This window comes from Vipera ursinii (genome assembly GCF_947247035.1).
Source record: "Vipera ursinii genome assembly, chromosome: 3".
In the NCBI taxonomy this organism is placed as follows: domain Eukaryota; kingdom Metazoa; phylum Chordata; class Lepidosauria; order Squamata; family Viperidae; genus Vipera; species Vipera ursinii.
The window spans coordinates 92,200,722-92,221,586 of record NC_139516.1 but is presented as its reverse complement, the minus strand read 5'-3'; the positions used below and the strand labels follow the sequence as shown (position 1 = coordinate 92,221,586).

Genomic DNA, 20,865 nt, shown 5'->3' with positions numbered 1-20,865 from the left:
CATGGCATCTGAGTTCTCTTTACCAAGGCCTTCATTGCTACCTCCCAAGTTCTAGTCTGTGTTTCTAAACTGGTGCTTCTTTCCGTATTCATAGTTGTTCCTAAAAGGCAAAAGCTATTCATCACTTCACTATCTTCAGTATTAATTATCAGGCTGGTTGTTCTACCTTTTGTTATATTATTTTGATTTTCTTACTATAATTTTAGTTCCAGTTTTTACTATGGTGCTTGACTTTCATTAGTACATCTTGCATATTATTTGCATTTTCAGCCATCATCAGCACAGCACAAGTTATTGATATTTCTTCCTCTAATTTTAAAACCACACATTCCTCCAATCCAGCTTCTCTTAATATAGTATGCAACATACAGATGCATAAGGAAAGAGCATATAGCCTTGTCTCATTCTTTTGCTGACCCAAACCCAATCTGTTTTGCCACATTCCATCTGGATTGGGTTTTCTATTCTATATATAGCTTTGAATTAACATAGTGAGTTTTTGGATTCCCATTTTCTAAGGCCAGCTTAAAAAAACAGTATTTCCCTTTCCAAGTAGTCTCTATCAGCACTGAGTGATCACAAAAAGATACTTAATGTGCTATAATTTCCTAACCTTATAAATTAAATCAAGTTACATTGCTTAAATGAAATACCACAGAGTAATCAGACGCAATTAAAAAGTAACGTTACTTTTGCAGAATTACCAGGGAAAATATTTTGCAGATATCTGCCACCCAAAGTTCTCAGATGAGGTTTTTAAAAAAAATTTACAATCAGCTAAAGAAGACGTGTTCCAAATGCCATTAGACCTGGATTCAAGATTGGGCTCCATGAAAATGAGACCTTTCTCCATTAGCCATTTTAGAAATATGTATCTTGATAAAGACTACATACTTGCTTTTGCTGGTTACCTCTGAACAAGTTATGATTGTTTTATGTATCTAAGGCAGCTGAAATGTATGTACAGTTGTTTTTTTAATGGAACTGTTTTAGTTATCTTATTGTTTTAATAGGTTTATTATAAAACATTTATAAATCCTTCTAAATATATCCGTGGTTCCGTGTCCAGCTCTCACTGTTGCTTCTTGACCCACATATAGGTTTCTCAAGAGACAAATGAGATGGTCTGGTACTCCCATCTCAGTGAATTAATATAGCCAAATTGTGGCAATTCTGTCTCTGGGAAGAAGCTCAGGTAAGATAGTTCAAGTATACTGTATGTTCATAGCTCAAACACGGGAAATGCTTAACTATTCAAATAGATATTTTACCAGCTTTAAGTATTTTATATCAATAACATATTAGGTTTTATAGAATTATGACTGGATAAAGTTGTATTTATTTTTTCTTACATGACAAATTTAAGCAATAATGTTTTATGAAAATAAAATGATGAAAACAAATACAGCCAAGAACAGCAGAAGACAACAAATCAGTATTATTTTGAAATAGCTAAAGCTAATGAAGTTATGCATAGTTCAAAATGAAAACTTAAAAGATCTGATTTTAAGACCTCAGTAAATCAGAGTAAATGTATTAAGAAAACAGTATAAAACAATACTCAGACTAACTTATAGTATTCAGCAGCAGTTTCAAATTCTCCCAGGAAAATATAGGCATTTCCAAGATTACTGTAGGCTCTTCTTTCTGCAGCTCTATCACCAAATTCTTTTGCAATCAAAAGGCGCTGGAAAAGAATTAGCCTGTTAATTATAGTAACAGTGATCAGAATAGGAATCCTTATTCTCAGTGCTATTTCCATAACAAAACAAAGTAAACACTAAGATTCACTCTTTTTCCTTATCTAAAACATGTTTTTACCAGAACATTTTGTATTACAGGGAGTCATCGAATTACGACTACAAAGGAGCCTGCCCATCGCAGTTGTAAGTCATTACGATTGTAAAATAGGGTCAGGCATGTGACTGACTTGATTTTAGGACTTTTTTTGCAGCAGTTCTTAAGCAACAGTGCACATCTTAAGCAAACCAGTTGCTGTTCTGTCCCAGCCTACTTGAGCTCTTTGTTAAGTTCACAACGAGAAAACCCCTCTTCAAACCAAGCAGGCAGAAACTGCAGGACAAACCCAAACCCCTTTTATTACTCACAGACTTGAGGAAAAACAAACACAGTTCATTGCAACTTGACTCTTAACCTTCAGCAACCAGCACCTCCCAGACCTCCCCTTTTATTATGCATCCAAGGTGCGGCTTTCCTAATGCCTGCTCCTTCACCTTTACAGCCACCCCATTGTATTCCTTTGTCCTCTGAATCGTCACTATCCCCCTCAGCTTCCCAGCACAGCTGTGTCTCAGCCTGAGCTGAGTAGAGGGGCCAGACTCCTCGTCAGATTGTAAATCTTGTAGCTCCTCAGAGCCTCCCTCTGATTCTGATCACACTCCAGGCCCCTCCTCCTCCTCTGAGTCTTCAGACTCAGCTGTTGGATCCATGAGCTGGCAAGGAATCACAACAGTTGCTTGCTGTGGGTGCAGTTTTGCCAAAAACCAGAAGTAAATGCTGGTTTTCAGCAAAAGCATCATAAAATGCAGTCATGCAACATGGCAAACAAATGTAAATGAGTCCTGGTTGCCAAGTCCCAGAAATTCAGTCATGTGAATGCAAGGGGAGAGGACAACCACTGGAACTTCAAATCTGGGTCCTAAGTAGTCCTCTAGTAGTTCTATCGCAACTTTAAACAATCACTAAGCAGCCAGTTGTAAATCAAGGACTACTATACACAGAAAAGAATTTTAAAGTTCTCTGTCTCCAAAAGCATGCTGGAAAGTAACAGCGTTGCATGCTTCAAGGTACGCTCTGTGATGCAATGTGATGTCATGCCGGCCACATGACTGGAAATATCTTCAGTAAACAATGACTCTTTGGCTTAAGAAACGGAGATGAGCACTACCCCTAAAATCAGTCATGACTAGCAGGTAAAAACCATGGGAACACCTTTACCTATCTTCACAGTAGTATCTGTTTTTCAGCCCAATAATGCACTTTAAAATATCACATGCATAATAAATCTATATCAGATAATGACCTCTTTACTATTTTAAATAGGACATACTTTAGCCTTCTTTTATAAATGTCATAGATATTTCCTTGAATATCCATCTTTCTGTATATATTTCATAAGAGAAACCAAGGAAACAATAGAATATGCTTTACTAACATTATCCGAATGCAGTAAATGTACCTTTTAAACAAATAATATAAACTACAATGAACCAGAACACACCAACATGTGCTCTTTTATACCTGTTCATGGGCAGTAACAGCACTTCGGAAGTTGCCCAGAAGATAATGTGTATTTCCCAAATTTCCATAGGCACGTCCTTGGGCAGCTCTATCCCCCAATTCCGTTACGATTGTTAAGTTTTCCCTATTTAATATTCAAAGTTTTTAAAAGCAAATTACTAGATTTATAATGGAAGAAACGTACAAGCAACAATTATGAAAAATAATTGTTCTGTTAATTTAAAAGAAAACATTTTATGCAGATTGTTTTAATGTTCATTATGTATTACTATTTGCCATCCTCTTAAGGTGATACCTTTAGATCACTTGTGATTTCAAATGCTATAAATTATGGTAACAATATTGATGGCTGCTGTCCAATAGTTCTTATTTTTCCTTCTTAGACATTCATCTTATTTCAGTCACTACTGCAGAAGAAATATGGTTGGAATTTTAAATTACACTTAAGTTTTTCTGAATTTTGCATATTTATGAACTGACATAAAATTGAAACTGGCTTTAAAAGGATTAAAATAACATATTTTAATGTATTACAAAAGGGACGATTAAAAACTGTATCCACCTTGAAAGATTAATCCACTACTAAAGTTTTTCTTACTGATAATAGTCTGCAGCTTTCCGCAATGCAGTTTTAACATCATCTGGAAATTCCCCTGGATCGTGGGTACCTGCACAAGCAACACTTTTACCCTTGGAGTGATACACGTTTCCAAGATTATACAAAGCTCTTGCTTCTCCAACCTATAAATACAAATAAAATATTTTCTTAAAAGTTCTTATGCTATATAGGTACTCACTTAATTGAACAAAAAATAAATCTATTTCCTATTGTGAGAAATACAGGTGGTCTCCTGACTTATGATCGTTCAGTGATGAAGTTACAACAGCACTGAAAAAAGTGACTGTTGGCCAGTTTTCACACTTACAACCGCTGTAGCATCCCTATGGTCCAAGTGATCAAAATTCAGATGCCTTAACAACTGGTTCATATGTATGAAGGCTGCAGGGTCCCCGTGGTCATGTAAACACGTTTTGACATCTTCTGACAAACTAAGGCAATGGGGAAGTCAGATTCACTTAACCACTGTGTTACTAACTTAAAAACTCAGTGATTCATTTCACTACTGTGGCAAGAAAGGTTGTAAAATGGGAAAAAACTCACTTAACAACTCTCTTGCTTAGAATGGAAATATTGAGCTCAATTGGGGTTGTAAGTCAAGGACTACTTTGTAGGGGTTTTCACTATTATATATTACCCCAACACTGTCCCCTGTTCAGATCTTACATATTTATGAGTATCATATTATGTCACAGAACAATATTTTTTTTCCAAAGTCTGTTCATTTGCCAAAGTTACTTTTTGATCTTTCACAGGAAGAAAGACAGCAAGAATACCTTCCTTTTTTTTTAAGTTTGGGTCAGGGAGAAAACATCTAAAGATACCATGGCAACCAACTAATAAGCTTGAAAAAGTTTATCAAAACACTATTATTCTATTGCTGATATCAGGTTCACAAATACACACTGTGCTTTTTCTTTCAATATTGACTGTAGTAATTTTTCTTACCTTATCACCTAGATCTCTCGAAATATCAAGGTGCCTCTGACAGCAAACAATTGCTTCCTCAAAATTCCCAAGGACCTTTAAGGTATTTCCCAAGTTGCCACTAGCTTTAGCTTCTCCTAGCTGATCCCCAATTGTTCTGAAAATTAAACATTTAGTCATTCCTTCTGTTTTTCTGTTAAAAAGTCAGCTCAATCTTGAGTAGGAGAAACATTTTTATGAAACTTGCTGACAGGTTTGCTGACAAGTGTCAGCAACTGCACACTTATTGTACTTAAACATTTTTATCCCTAGCCTTAAGGATCCTAAACCATTGTAATCATTATTTTTTCTAGTTCATGTTTTCTCAGACATGGATCTTCAAATCTACCAATACTCCAAACTAATGTCTAATCATTAGAAAATATGAGAAGGGTAAAATAACATCCTGTGCTACATATTGGGGAAAGATTATATAAGTGTCAATGAATCTGTTTGGACATATTTAATATGTTTGGATAAACTGTTCTTCACAGTTGTAAGTATAATATTACATTGTAAATATATTCTATATTCCAGATAAAACATATCTGGAGTGTATTTTGGAAGTCAGTTGATCAGATACCCAATTATATAGTGTAAAATAGATTTTAAAAGTATTGTGAGGATTTAATTTCTGTATGTCATTTCTTGTGAATGTAATGCCTAAGACAAATTACACATCATTCTCTTGAAGAATAAAACTTTGCTATATATTATTCTGAGCGGTTCCTCAGAACAAATTTCACTTACATGGCTAAGATAATCTGCTCTATTCAACAGCTCAGTCATGAGATGAAACAATTTTGGGCAACATTTAATTGAACAAACTTTTAATCATTATCACAAAAAGTGATATCTAGATAATTTTAAAGTATAAATAACTTTATACTTATAGCTGTTAGAAAAAAATATGAGGCTGTTATTATGGGAGAAAGATAAAATGAGTGTTAAGGGGGGCTTGGAGAAGAAGTTACATAGTCCTGAGATGGAAGGATATGTAAGAAAGAAATTCAAAATAATCCCACCTTGACTATTTTTAGTGTGAATAGGAAAAGGCTTTCAAGAGTTTGTCATTCCACTTTACTACAATAAAGAGCATTACTGATATCCATGCTGTGATTGTTTCTTTAAGTGGCCTATCTTGAAGGACTAACATAAAGGTACCAAAATCTGCATTTACCTTGCAAGAGTTAAATCATGATGATGATATTCCAAAGCTTTTGCATATTCATGCAAATAGAAATAGGCATTGCCCAACTGGCTATAAATAGCACTAAGTGTTTTTAAGTCTTCTGTTCCAACCTGAACTGCAGCTTCAAAGAAAGATACCCCAGCTCTACAATCCCCCGCTTTACATAACCGCTCCCCTTCCAAGGCAAGCTCCAGGCAAGATGCTTCCATTCTATAAATATGAAACATAAGAAAATTTGTGTTTTAAAATAGACATTTCTTCTAGTAGTCATTGAAGCAGAATAGAAATATTAAATTATTTCAAATACTTATTGAATTTCAAGTACTTATTGAAGCATTTATTTTTGCATCTCAAGTTTAAAATATATTCTTATTAGTCCCATCCCAGTTAGAGAACGAGGAAGACCATCGAGTATTGGCAGTGGTTAGTAACTACTGAGAGGGCAAGTATGCTGATGGAATACTGTATGTAGTATTGAGTTATCAACAGCAGCACAGGAAGTCCTCAAGTAATGACCAATTGTTCAGCAACCAAAGTTAATGACAGTGCTGAATGAATGGTATTTATGACCAATCCTTGAACTTCTGTACTTCATGGTAAGATGATCATGATTTCTTTTGTTCCCCAGAGCTTCTCACAAGCAGGAAATTTTCCCAGACATGGATCTTCAAATCTACCAGAAAGGATGGGGAAGCTGGCAAGAAATTGCTCTTGGTCCTGCTTTTTTGCCCACCCACACTCCATAGCACCTATCCACTGCATCCCACATTCCCATGGCACCCATCCATTCTTTGGAGCATCTGCTAGGAATGGCCCTTTGCACACCCACTGGCATGGGACTCTTGCCTCTTCCCACTTAGCAACCTGTGCAGTCCTGGGCTACAACAGCAACCAGGACTGTTGGGATTGCTGTCACTCAGTAATTCCAGTAGTCACATGATATCACAGTTTATGACCGCATTGCTAAGCAACGCAAATTTCAATGCCAATGGCCACTGTAACCAAGGACTACCTGCAATAATGGCATTTAAGGGGATTTCTTGGTTCCTATTTTCCTGGTCTACATCCTCCTCTTTGCCTGGCTTGAACCACTATATAGGATCATTAGAAAATTTGAGCAGAATTAAAAATATGGGAGGAATGGTAGTACATAAGCAACTTTTGGAGCCAGACTGCACCCTGCGCAGGATCCAGCCATTAGAGCTCGCCCTCCAACAATTTTTCTACATAATAACAGTAACAATAACAATAATAATAACAATAATAAAACAATAATAAAAATGCCAACATTTCTGTGCAACCAACCATATCTTTAAAAAAAAACACTGAACAATTGCCACATTGTATGATGTAGCATGTAATTTATCTTGAGAATATTCTGAGTAAGATAATCATTGCTCCCTACTAATCGTATTTTTCTAATGCCCAATGAACTCTTATAAAAATGATCTTTTATATCAACTATTTAATATGAAAAGAAAAACTATAACTATGTTACTGTTTTTCAATCCTAAATTAACTTTTTATTTTTAACCACCATGAAACAGATCAAATAGTGTATGAAACTAATATTTCTACTTTAGTTAATACAAAGAATTTGTTAAATTAAAGGTGACATAAAACTAACACAATTGTTTTTTTTAAAAAAGCTACATTTTGGAAAAGCTGTAACAAAGTCATACATAACTGGATGAGAAACTAGGCCATTTATGATATACATATAAGCTATTTTTAAATGGTAACTTGTAGAAAGAAAATCAGTAACTACTTTATTCAGAATAAAAGGTCTACTTTTTCAGTATTTTGATAAATGTTTTTGATAAAATCACAATTAGAGATCACATATAAAATGAAAATTACTGAATACTATACCTCTTAGCTTTCGATATTCCGCAGCCTAAGCACATCGATATGACAGACATTCTTAGTTTGTGCAGTAAAATTTATATTTCGCCCATGAAATGTCCCAGTTTGCCTATCTATAGCATACCTATAGCATTTCTCAGAAACAGCCAACAGGTATTTTCTTCCATTTGATTAAAATGATATAACAAAATTGACTACAGCACTCTTATAATTGCCATAACAAAAGATTTAACCCTCTCTTAAGGGGTAATGTTAACTAATCCTCTCGTCTCCTGAGAGGTTCTCTCCGGGCACCTTATGTTAAATGTCACATCCAATTAAAATTAAATGTATTCCACCCCATACCTAAAAGGCACAATCCTATTAATGAAACAATAAATTGTATCATCCCCTCATACCAGTAATTCATTTTTGGCTTCTGACTATGTATATATCTACTGTATGCGTGTATGTTTGTGTGTGTATACATACATACATACACATGCACACACACACACACACACGTACACATACACAAATGCTTATAAAACATTTAATTTAAAAAGTTGTAGAAGTATCAAGCTCTACACTTATTGTATAAGATGCAGCGGTTTAATATAATAGCAAAGAAGGGATATTGTAATTTTTACTATATTAATTTCCAAATCACTTAGTTCTTAATTCCTAATTTTATGGAGGACTCAGGCAAAGGGCAATAAGTCTGAACAGAAAATGAACACTTTCCCAAGTGCGGAAACTAAGAAAGAACTTTTTAAAGTTTTGTCTTGAGAAAAGGAGGAGGAGCAGGCGCATTACCTTAAAAAATGTCACATAGGCGGCCAATCTGCCCCCTATCATTTCAGATTTCAGGACAAGGAATAACCCATTTACGGTAAAGAAAAACAGAATTCTTTGAATATTAGGAAAGAAGTCCAACCATTATAACAATTTGATGGTATAGCCAATTTTCACCCTTTGCTGAAAGCATTTCAGTAGGTTTGGATAAACATTTGGAACCCATATTAATTGGAATTACTGCACAAAATAAGAGTTGGACTCTATCTAAATGGCCTCCTTTGGCCTTATGTATCTATTGAAAACAGCTTCCTACTCTCATTGTGTTCTTCAGACTATATGAACAATAATTATTTAACCAAATACCATACTCAATAAATAATACATTTTAAGTAATGTAGGTTAAAGCTAAGTGTTTTGTTTTTGAAGGTACAAATATAGTACAGGTAGCGCAGCATCCTTCAAAAAGAGTTTTAGTAGAGTCCATACGTTGGCATTCTCCCCAAAGTGTTCAGTCTTTGAATATGAATTTAAATCTGAAGCCATGGAGAGGTGTATATGGTACTTTTTTAAAAAAGTTCATTTATTTGCACAAATCAAGACCAGCAACAATTTATCACACTGCAGCCTTGTTTTGGATTCTAGGTATATTGGTATTATGGATCCACTATAAATATTTACACAAGACTGTTGCTTATGTTTGGTTTTACATCTAAACAATCGACCCATTGTAGTCAAATCCTTGCATATCATTTCCTGTATTTCAGATGTCATTCAACAATTTATCCTGCTTTAAAAAAAAAATCTCTCAATATTTTAATTCTTCTCAAGCTTTAGTTCATTTTATTTGGAAATGCTGTAATTTCTATTACTTTAGAGTACAACAAGCTAGTGTCATTCAATAATCATTTAAAACCACATTGTTTGGGTAACAAAATCAAGCAGTGTTACCAAGCCACTGCCTTTTATTACAGTGAACATGTTCAACTGTGATGACGATATATATGAGACAAGATATATATTCTGACATTAATTTTATATATCTGGCAATATTTCCCATCTTCCTATCTGGGAAGATGTATGTGCTCCTGACGAAAGAAGAAATTAAAAATATTTTGTTTTATGAACAGAGTTCACAAAAGAAATGGGAATCTCCTTGTGCCTTCTATTTGATCACAGCTTTTGGTTAAACCCAAAAATGATCTAGGTGCCATAAGTATTCCTCTCAGATTGCTATCTTTGATCTGTTTAAAAAAACAAAGTCTTTTGCATTCTTTGGCACTGCTGTGGAAGAGCTAGCTGAATCTCCTTAAATATAAACTGCACTTTCCTTCAAGAGCCTTGGTGGGGCAGTGGGCTAATGCCTCCTTTAGTAACACCAGCTGCCTGCAATTAGTGCAGGTTCGCATCCCACCAGGCTCAAGGTTGACTCAGCCTTCCATCCTTCCGAGGTAGGTAAAATGAGGACCCAGATTGTTGGGGGCAATAAGCTGACTTTGTAATAATGCCGCTTGGTGTGTGTGTGAAAGCCCTAATAAGCAGGCATATACATAGAATGAAGGCTACTGCTAAGCTTGTAAGCCGCCCTGAGTCTTCGGAGAAGGGCGGGATATAAATGGAATTAAAATAATAATAAATAATAATAATAATTGTGTGGCTCCATGACAGCCCAGGACAACATGCAGTTTCTTTAAGGAGACTCTTACCAGCACTGCATGCAATACTATGCCTGCTACAAACCATTTTTTTGCTTCTGGATAAAAACACTGCGCATATTTTTAAGCACCAACACTGCTGATTTAGAAGACAATAAACATAATAAAAACATAGAGAAACAAAGGACATATGAATAATAAATTAATAGATATGATTCATATAGTGACTAAAGTCATAAAAGGTGAAAATTCCAGTGTTTTTGAATTGAACTAACATTAGGTTCAGCCCAGAAAATATGGAAGTAGAGGCTGGAACAAGTAAATCAAATCCATATGAGGAAACTCAATATTGCAGATTTATCTTAGTAACTTTGGAAAAAGTCTACAATTTGTTTTAGAAAAATAGGTCCATATGATGATAGTGCTACAAGTGTAAGATTCATTTTATTCTAGATCAGGTGTGTCAAACTGCCGGCCCATGGGCCGGACGCGTCACAAGGAAACCACGCCCACCCCATTGCCGGCAATGGGGAAAAAGTTCCAATACGTTGCACGTCACGTGACATCGCGAGTTTGACATGTCTGTTCTAGATGAACAAACAGGAATGGGCAATGAAAAGAGCCTTACCTACAAATGGTTACCTTTCACATTAATTTAATCTTAAAACAATATACCAGATAAACCTGTTAAACACCATTTCTCATCTATGTAGTTCCATAGCTTGGCTCAGCACAGGTAAAAATAAGGAAGCTTCAAACAAAATTTGAAACATTAAAGAAAAAGAGTATTGTTAAGAGATTACAAGTATCTGGAAGAGGTCAATCATGGATGAACTCTAATTTGGCAATTAAAATGCATATAAATAGGGGTATTAAACAAACATGTGATGACCCTCTGAAGTATTTTTAAAAAATTAAACATCAGATGCAAGCCTTAATTTTTCAATGCATTAATTAGTATATTTGCTTACCTGTAACGAACATGAAATGAATTATCTTCACACATGTTTAACAAAACATCTTCTGTCAATTCACATTCTGTATAAATTTATTATCAGCTAGTCAGCACGTAGAAAAATCACCAGGGAATGAAAAAATATTCTCATAAAAATGTCCCAATACGTTATCAAGACTTGGAGTTAATAAAATTCAAATTCTTGTTGCAGTATTGATGCTTGATCAGAAAAGGAGATTCTTATCAGATATCTTATACATTCAGAAGTCATATTACAATCTGTGTCTGTCGCTCAATCCGTTGTATTTCTGCAAAGAGTATAAAATGATGTTTCTAAGTTCATTTGTATGAGTGTCAAATTAATTTTTTAAAAAATAAGATGGCAATGCTTGGTGAAGATACAACAAATGAAATTCTCTCACACATACAGGCAATTTTAATACATACATGCCTAAACGCTATTTTATGGATTACTTATAAAGTAATAATTTAGAGAGATTGGTCACAGAACTATGTTCTCCTTTGTTCTAGGTCAGACATGTCAAACACAAGGCCCGGGGGCCAAATCCGGCCCGTGAAGTGCTTTCATGTGGCCCACAAAGCCATCCTGGAAACAGTGAGGGAACGGCCCCCACTGCCTTGGCCCTGGCCCAGAGACCCTCCTTCTGCCAGAGACCCTCAGATCTGTCCCACTCCTGCCCAAGCCCCCATAGGCACCCTTGATGCGAATGATGTAGAGCTGGCCACGCCCACCCAGTAGGCCATACACACTCTAGCCACGCCCACCCAGTAGGCCACGCCCACCCTGGCCATACCCACCCGGCTCCCTGAGGGCAACCGCAATGCTGATGCAGCCCTCAATGAAATTGAGTTTGACACCCCTGTTCTAGGCAAACTATGTTAAAAACTTATTGGGAAAAAATTGTAGCAAAACTGTTTTATTTTACATTTTAGTTTTCAATGTTACACTAATGAACTGCTGCAAGGAAACTACAGAAGTAGAAAAATATCAGAATGAGGACTGGATGTCACACTCTTTCACATATTTCCACTAGAATTGTACACAAAATGGAAAATACACTTTGTTTCAACCCAGAAACAAATACAGTGATTTCTGGAAATTCCACTGAACTTTACAAAAACAAAACCTGGAATGTTTTTTGTTTTTCTCTCTTTTGGGCAAAACAAAAGCCACAGAGATCTTGGGTATGATTTCACTGATCAAGGTTAGTACAAATCAAACTGTCTGTCATCTGCCACTGGCTTTTTCACAGGGTCTGTTTATTTGTTACTCAGTAGAAAAAGAAGTTCCCAGTAGAATATTTCTCTCTAGCCAGTCTGCTCATCAATTTTCCTTCTCTCCCTCCCTGCTCTCACCTGCTACGAATGTCCAAATAGCGAAAAGAAGGATGCAGCTCTCCAACATCCCAATAATACAAGAACCTACGCTGTTTCTGCTATGATTACCAGAAACATACTCCAAACAGTATCCACTGGCTTTTTACCACTTCTGTTTGGAAGTATGTTTTCACCCATCTCTGGAATAAACAATAAAACAACTTTGCTTTATTTTATATCTAAAACAAACAGGAATGTTTTGGTTCAGGCATAAACTACAAGAAAGCACCTATTCCAGGGATGGCAAACCTTTAAGAGACCAAGTGCCCAAACTGCAACCCAAAACCCACTTATGTATCATTGGGTGATGGGTGGGCATGGCCCATTGGGTGGGCGTGACTGCGGTGGTAATGGCAGACTGGGTGAGACTAAAAAGTTCAATCAATCAATTCCAACTTTGCGAGATTTTTGTTTTCCAGCAAGAAGTTGAAATTGATTGATTAACTTTTTTTTTTTGCACACGACAGCAGAGGCCTAAAGCGAAAAGGTTTTATAAAACCCAGCTGAAGGGCTAGGATTGGGGCGACGGCTCGTGTGCCCACAGAGAGGGCTCTGTGTGCCACCTGTGGCATGCGTGCCATTGGTTCGCCACCACGGACCTATTCTATACAGGACAGTCTATGTAAACAAATATTTTACTGAAAAAAATGAAGCTTGGCAATGTGACCAATAAACACTACTCCTTCCTCAACTGAAATTCTACCCAAACAATCCTGAATACCAAACTATTATTAATCATGCTATTGTCCAAACCAGAACATAGTAAAACATTAGTAGACTGAAACACCTCAGAACAGTACCAATATATTTTATCAAATCCCAGATTTTCAGTTCCCAGATCCTAATCAGAAGGCACAGCCATCCATATACAGAGGGACAATAGCTCATATTGTATATGATTACATCATCATGCAAATTATATGAGTTATGCATTTATATCAGACATCATGATGTGAAAACAATTACATAAGCATGATATTTTTGTGGTACCATCATTTTGACATCATTGTGGCATATAACATGTCTATGCCAGAAGAGCATCATGGCCAGTGGTATGAAAATTACTGATTACAGGTAGTTCTCGAGTTACAGCCATTCATTTAGTGACCATTCAAAGTTACAAAAGCATTGAAAAAAGTGGTATATGACCGTTTTCATACCTACAACCACTGCAACATCCTCATGGTCACATGATCAAAATTCAGATGCTTGGCAACAGGTTCATAATTATGATAGTTGCAGAGCCCTGGAATCATGTAGTCACTTTTTGTGACCTTCTGACAAAGTTAAAGGGGAAGCCACATCCACTTAACAACTATGTTACTAATTTCACAACTGCAGTAGCAAGAAAGGTTGTAAAATGGGGTAAAATCACTTAATAACTGTCTCACTTAGCAACAGAAATTTTGGGTTCAATAGTGGTTCTAAGTCTAGGTCTACCTGTAGTCCAGGAAACTAACAACATCAATTCCTACTACCTCAGCATATTATTTAGATTGTGTATTCTTCAAAAATGATCCAGAAGTACAAGCCTGAGGAAATGCAGAGCCCATACAACTGCATTCCATGAATTTCGTTAATGTAGCATAAAGTAGGTATTCACTTAAAGTTTATTAACAACTTTTAGCATCACTCTGAAGGTTTGCAATATAAACAATTACACGACAATTCACATGAGAGAAACTGTCAAACAAGGAAAGCACAATTGAGGGAACAAATCAAAATATACTATGGAACTTAAATACCTGATTCTTAAAACCCATATTATACTGTGCCAATAATTTTGTCCGGCCCATTTTTGGAGTTTTGTTTGACATTATGTCCAATTTGCTTTTTTTCCTCCCTTTTTTGTTGTGTTCCAATACACACAAAGGGAATAAACCTGTGTATAGCAAAACACGTGTTCCTGCAATACTTTTCTGTGAGAAATACTTGATTTTCTGGAAAAATTTCTGGGGTGCCAACAATTTCGGCCATGACTGTATCATTGGTATACGTTACCAAAAAGTTTTTCTAGAATATATAAAGGCACTTCATATTTATGTTGGAAATGTGAACATCAAGAAGGGCCTTTTTATCATCTTTGGTGGACATATAAAAAAAATTAGAAAAATTAGAAATACATACATTGATTTAGAGGATTTTAAAGATTAATATACAATTGAGACCAGATGTTTTTCTTTTGTGGTTGGGCCAACAGCTGGAAAAAATCAAGGAAATTCATTTTTGTGCATAACTGCAGAGATAGCAAGATTCAGCATTAGCCACATTAGAGAAAGAGTTGGTAAAGGTGATGGAACTTACTAGGGTAACTAGGTTGACTTCTTTGATAAGAAAAAAAAACAATAAAAATGACAAATGACTACATTTACTGCCGACTGAAAACCCCTTATAGATTTCTTTTGTATAAAATAGAAAAAAAATACTTTGTTTTGGTTTTGAGGATTTATGGTTTTGGTTATTGGACAAGGTAGATGATAGAAAGAATGTTGTAATCGTAGAGTTAAGAGGTAAATTTGTAGCCAGACTTATAACTGCTATAAAGAAGTTTGGAAGCTACAGTCCTTGACTTATGACAATTAAGACTGAAATCTTCAGTCATTGAGCAAAATGATTAGGCAACCTTCCATTCCAGGGTTAACCTGCCTGCTGGACATACTGAGTCCTATTGGGGGAGGGGGGATGTAAATCCCTCCAGCAAGCAACCCTTTCACTGTTAAAAAGGCTGGCTGGAAAATGTCTATCCTGAAATCCAAACAGGATTTTAGCACAGAATGTTTGTAGTATGGGGCATCTGCGGCCAGCTTCCAGAGATAAAGAGGACTTCCACTCGTTTCTGAGAGGTGACAGCAAAAAGACTTCACGCTGCATCCATCCCAAAATCCAAATTGCGAATGCACCATGCTACAAATACTCTATTCCAAAATCCTGCTTGGACTTCTCCAGCCAGCCCACAGAAATCTAGGGGAGTCTTCTTGGCAGGTGGCAGTGCTAGCAACCTTTTTCTGCCAGCTTCCTTATTGACTTTCTGGGGACCAAAATTTCAAGAGAATTCATTAAGTTCCTTCATTCAGTGTCATAATCTCTAATGGTCACTGAACGAATGGTTGTTAAGCAAGGACTACCTGTACTTCTTTGTATTTTTTATTTCATTTTTTGCACTTTTGGCTGTTTTTTTCTTTTTCTTAGTTTGTATTAGTTTTTATCATTTTTTTTTAAAAAATGAATAAAAAGTATACATTACAAATTACAAGGTAGTTCAGAGCTTTAAGGTTTGGCACAAGCTTTACTGGGTTTAGATATAACTTCTGAATAGCAAAATTATTATAGCAAATCAGATCTGTGTTTCACCTGCATCATCTTTTTTTCATCTGCCAGCCAAAATGTTTTTACAAATTGCTAAAAATTAAACAAGTGCCGAAAATACGACTTTGGCACAACTCTCCCTATACAATTTTACAATGGAAGCAGAATTGAATTCTATGCGAGTTTACAATCAAACAATAAGAACCGTATACTAAGAGAATGCTATTAAGCAATCCATTCAAGGGACATGGTAAAACTTCTATTGGATCCCAGAAACATCCTGTCATAACATCCATCTAGGCCAGGGGTAGGCAACCTCGGCTTTTTTATGACTCATGGACTTCAACTCCCAGAATTCCTGAGCCAGCTATGCTGGCTCAGGAATTCTGGGAGTTGAAGTCCATGAGTCATAAAAGAGCCAAGGTTGCCTACCCCTGATCTAGGCCAGGGTGTCCTAGCCCAATTTTTTTTAAAAATCCTTTCAGAAGACAACACAAATATAAATCATTTCCAGAGCAGAGCAAAGAAAATCAGTCGTGCCACAGCATTAACAGGAGAAAATTCTCCGGCGATTTTCACCGAAACGTCCGAGGCGCACATACTCTTGTTTTGTTTCTCCATTTTGGCATACTTTTTTGTTTCCCTACAGCAGGGGTAGGCAACCTCGGCTCTTTTATGACTCATGGACTTCAACTCCCAGAATTCCTGAGCCAGCCAAGCTGGCTCAGGAATTCTGGGAGTTGAAGTCCATGAGTCATAAAAGAGCCGAGGTTGCCTACCCCTGCCCTACAGAGATAATACCTATGTCCCTAAGTAAGGGTAAACCATATTCCCCCCACCTCCGAGGAGCATCTGACTAATCAAAACGCAGCCCATTCCTAACGAAGGCACGCGAATCCCTGCCTGCCCCCTCCCTCCCGGTGTGGTTTTCTTCAAAATGGCTCCCCTTTTTAACTTGTGTTGATTCCAAAAAAAAAAAAAAAAAACACCACAGGCAGCCCTCCCTTCTCCCGCATCCCCGCTCTCTTCGGGAGCGCCTCCTGCCTTTTCCCTCATTTTGTTTTCCCCTCCACGCACCCAACGGGCCGCTGCCAAACTCCCTAGTTTATACCAGGCTCAGCGTTGCCCGCGAAGGGGACCCCTTTTCGCTCACTTCATTTCAGTTGCCACGGGTGGCTGGCGGACGGCGCTCTCCCTCGCTCTCCGGAGCTCAACAACAAGCGTCGCGGAAAAAAAAAACCCCAGACCCAGAAAGGGGAGGGGCTCCCCACTTTGCTTTTCACCTGCCCCAGCCAAGGGCGCTCCCCGTCCGCCTCCGTGAGTGACGAAGAGCGGGGGGGGGTGGGAGGGGAAAAAAAAAACGGCCATCCGCGCGCTCGCGCCGCACAGCGCATGCGCCTCGCAGCCGTGCCCTTTTTCTCTTGTTTAAAGGCGCCGTCCGTCTGTCATCCGGGCGCTGCTCCGCCCGCCACGCTCCCCCCCCCACTTCCTCGGCACCTTTTGCATTGGCCAATCAGAAAAAGAGGGTGATGTCGACGAGGCCCGTCCTCTCCGTTTTTGAACACCGTAAGGGCTGGGAGTCACGTGGGCTTTTCCTGCGGTTAGGTTTATATTCCCTGGATTTTGGGAGGGGGGCATGGGGGGGTTGGGTGGGAAATGTTCGAGAGATTTAAAGGGACAGCTTCCCTTGCGTTGGTTTCGGGCGATGGGAAGGGTCCGCAACAAAGGAAAGGATGGTTAGTTATGTGTATTTTATTTTTATTTTATTTATTTTAATTGCATTTATATCCCGCCCTTCTCCGAAGACTCAGGGCGGCTTACAAGCTTAGCACTAGCCTTCATTCTATGTATATGCCTGCTTATTAGGGCTTTTACACACCCCCAAGCGGCATTATTACAAATTGCCCCCAACAATCTGGGTCCTCATTGACGGGATCGTGTAATATAGAATAGATCGCCCCTTTCGTCACTTTTTTTAACTATTGGTGTGAGCAACCCTGTCGCTCCTACACAGGGAGAGTGTAGACTACAGATAGTCCTCGAGTTACAACAGTTCATTTAGTGACCGTTCAAAGTTACAGTGGCGCTGAAAAAAGTAAGGTATGGCCGTTTTTTTCACACTTACGACCATTGGAGCACCTCTGTGAGGTGGCTGGATGGAGTCACTGAAGCGGTAGGCGTGAGCTTAAATGGACTCCAGAAGATGGTGGAGGACAGGAAGGCCTGGAGGAACGTTGTCCATAGGGTCGCGATGGGTCGGACACGACTTCGCAGCTAACAACAAATGGTCCCATGATCAAAATTCAGCCACTTGGCAACTGACTGCTCCCGTGGTCATTTTTGCAACCTATTGACAAGCAAAGTCAATGGGGGAGCCAGATTCACTTAACAACCATGTTACTAATTTAACAACTAGAGCGATTCACTTAACTGTGGCAAGAAAAGTCATAAAGTGAGGCAAAATTCACTTAACAGCTGTCTCACTTAGCAACAGACATTTTGGGCTCAGTTATGGTTGTACGTTGAGGACTACCTTTGTATGAAGAAGTAGTTCTGAATCTTGAGCATGAAGCTGTTTGCAGCGCCTGTGAAAATCATGCTTTAATGTTCGTTTCCTCCCATTTCTGAACTAGTTCAGAAAATTAATATATTTGCAAATGAAGGTGCATATGCTTGCCTCAGTTCTTTGGGACATGTTTTCAATCACCTATATGTTGAGAAATATGCAACCCCCAAACTTATTATAAACTATCTTTTGGTTTCAGCTGAATGTTATATGGGGTTTTTCTATGCATGCATACTTTTGTTATATCTTTTGTGATGATTTCATTATATATCTTTAGGGCTTTTTTGTCTGCTGTCACCATCCAAACTTATAAGATGGGGCAGTTAATAAGTGTCCTAAATAAATAAATACAGTACAGTACACCTATCAGGTCATTTTTCAGAATTCCTTCTAGAAAGTAGATAACCACCTTCCAAGAATTGTATTACATTCATGCCTTTCCTTGTTAGCTAGATACATATCCTGCCTGTTCTTGGAATGCAAAGTGATGTACATAGAATTGTCCAATTTCTTTCTCCTCAACAATAATCCTGTGAGGTATTTTCAGACAATATTGTGTTTGGACAAGACTGATTCACCAGATTACTGACATTTTGGCTTAATGAGTGACACGGATCCAGTGGGTTGGATTACCGGTAATTTTTAAGAATGAGCTCTGCAAGCCCAGAAGTAATGATTAAGAATGGGTTCACTGAAGCTGTGTAGGTGAGGATGCATTTCGATTTTGGCTCTTTTTTGTTTTAAATTACAGAAAGAGCGTTAATGAAGTGGGTATGGCTAGAGAAAGAGTAGGGCAATAAAAACAAAGTTACTCACCAACAGCTCTTGGCATTATTTCAGAATAAATGTATTCACCCAGAAAAAGGTGGAGTGGAAAATCATCTTTAATTCTTGCTTGGCAGCCAGAACATGTTCATTCAAAAAACTTGCTGTAGGCGTGCAATATATCTATGGCTTGGGTGTGGTTAATATAAGGGAACCATATTATTAAATGCTGAACAGGCCATACATTCTAGATAATTTGTTATCCCCTTCAGCCATGCAATACTCTTATCCTATGAAACAAATACCAGAGATTCACAATCCTTTCTTACAATGAGTACTGTATGCAATTTCCGCATTCATTCAGAAAATTAGTTACATTTCTAACATAAATTACTAATACCTTTTAAAGTATTTCACTGGGAATTTAATGTTTCTGAAATTTGCTTTTTATCAGTTTACCTATGATGCCTAATAAACAAATCCTGATTCAGCATTTTTGAACACTCCCCATGTTTCACGTAGGGATAGATAAAATTTCCTGATCTCTTGTCAAGTCAGTATATTTTTGCCCAACAATATATACATTTATTTATTTATTTATTTTATTTTATTTTTATTCCATTTATATCCCGCCCTTCTCCGAAGACTCAGGGCGGCTTACAAGCTTAGCAGTAGTACATACAAATAGATTTAAATATTGGGGTTCCTTAAAGTTCACAGCCATCAGTTTCTCACTGTGTATATGAGCTTGGTATCTGAAATATTAATAATGAATTGAAAGGAATTTAAGTTTTTTCAAATGTAGCTGAAAGAAAACATAATCCTGGGATATGCCTTCATTTGTGAAAGAAAAAAAACTTCATTTGCTCTTTAATTAGAAAAAACGTAACTGTTAAGAAATAAATCTTTTAACTCCTAAAACACTCCTTCAGATGAAAAGGGCTACCCTATTTACATGTGGTGACAGAAAATTTATCTGTATATGGGGTATGTATTGGATAGTGGCAAATATAATCAGCATATTTTTTTCTGCTAAACATTCCAAGGGAGAAAATGTATGCACAGGTGCAAGGCAGTTACCTTTTTTACTTCATTCTTCTCTATATGAGACTGTTCCTATTGTACTCTGTGTAAATAAGTGTATATGCAAGGCTTATTTCATACTTTATGTTACAGTAAAACTGCCCCATAACAGCTGTACATTTGTCACATTGCTACTTTCCCCTTTGGGAAAAAATTGTACCTGGTGTTAGGTATACCACTCATAAAATGGCCAAAAAGAGGTCTGTCTGTGTGTTACAGTTATATCTTTAGGAATTAGATTACTAAAAAATACTGTATCAATAGGATTGTCAGTATTAATACTTACCAGTGTTTATTATATAGGTAAGTTTTTTTACCAGTTTATGTTTGGCCTTTCTGTTGGCTTGCACATTCATGGTTGGTGCTTATTTTGGGAAAGCCTCTCCAGAGAGGCCATTTCTCAAGCTCATGAACTTGTTGTGCTTTTGGTTCAACACAGTAATAAGGTTCTTTTGTTGA

General features: G+C 37.3%; 1 protein-coding gene across 2 annotated transcripts in view; it reads right to left on the bottom strand.

The window, feature by feature from the left end:
- Positions 1 to 17,447, bottom strand: part of GPSM2 (G protein signaling modulator 2) — a 31,492-nt gene extending 14,045 nt beyond the window's left edge. The window contains exons 1-7 of one of the 2 annotated variants that reach the window (XM_083358502.1): positions 17,104 to 17,447; positions 11,305 to 11,596; positions 6,027 to 6,248; positions 4,829 to 4,964; positions 3,860 to 4,002; positions 3,262 to 3,385; positions 1,572 to 1,687 (exon numbers count right to left, since the gene is read on the bottom strand). In XM_083358502.1, coding sequence (XP_083214628.1) covers positions 1,572 to 1,687; positions 3,262 to 3,385; positions 3,860 to 4,002; positions 4,829 to 4,964; positions 6,027 to 6,248; positions 11,305 to 11,339 — 776 coding nt within the window. In that variant the 5' untranslated portion in view covers positions 11,340 to 11,596; positions 17,104 to 17,447. The remainder of the gene's footprint in view (positions 1 to 1,571; positions 1,688 to 3,261; positions 3,386 to 3,859; positions 4,003 to 4,828; positions 4,965 to 6,026; positions 6,249 to 11,304; positions 11,597 to 17,103) is intronic. The other variant, XM_083358501.1, reaches the window with a different exon arrangement.
- Positions 17,448 to 20,865: the final 3,418 nt, after the last annotated feature.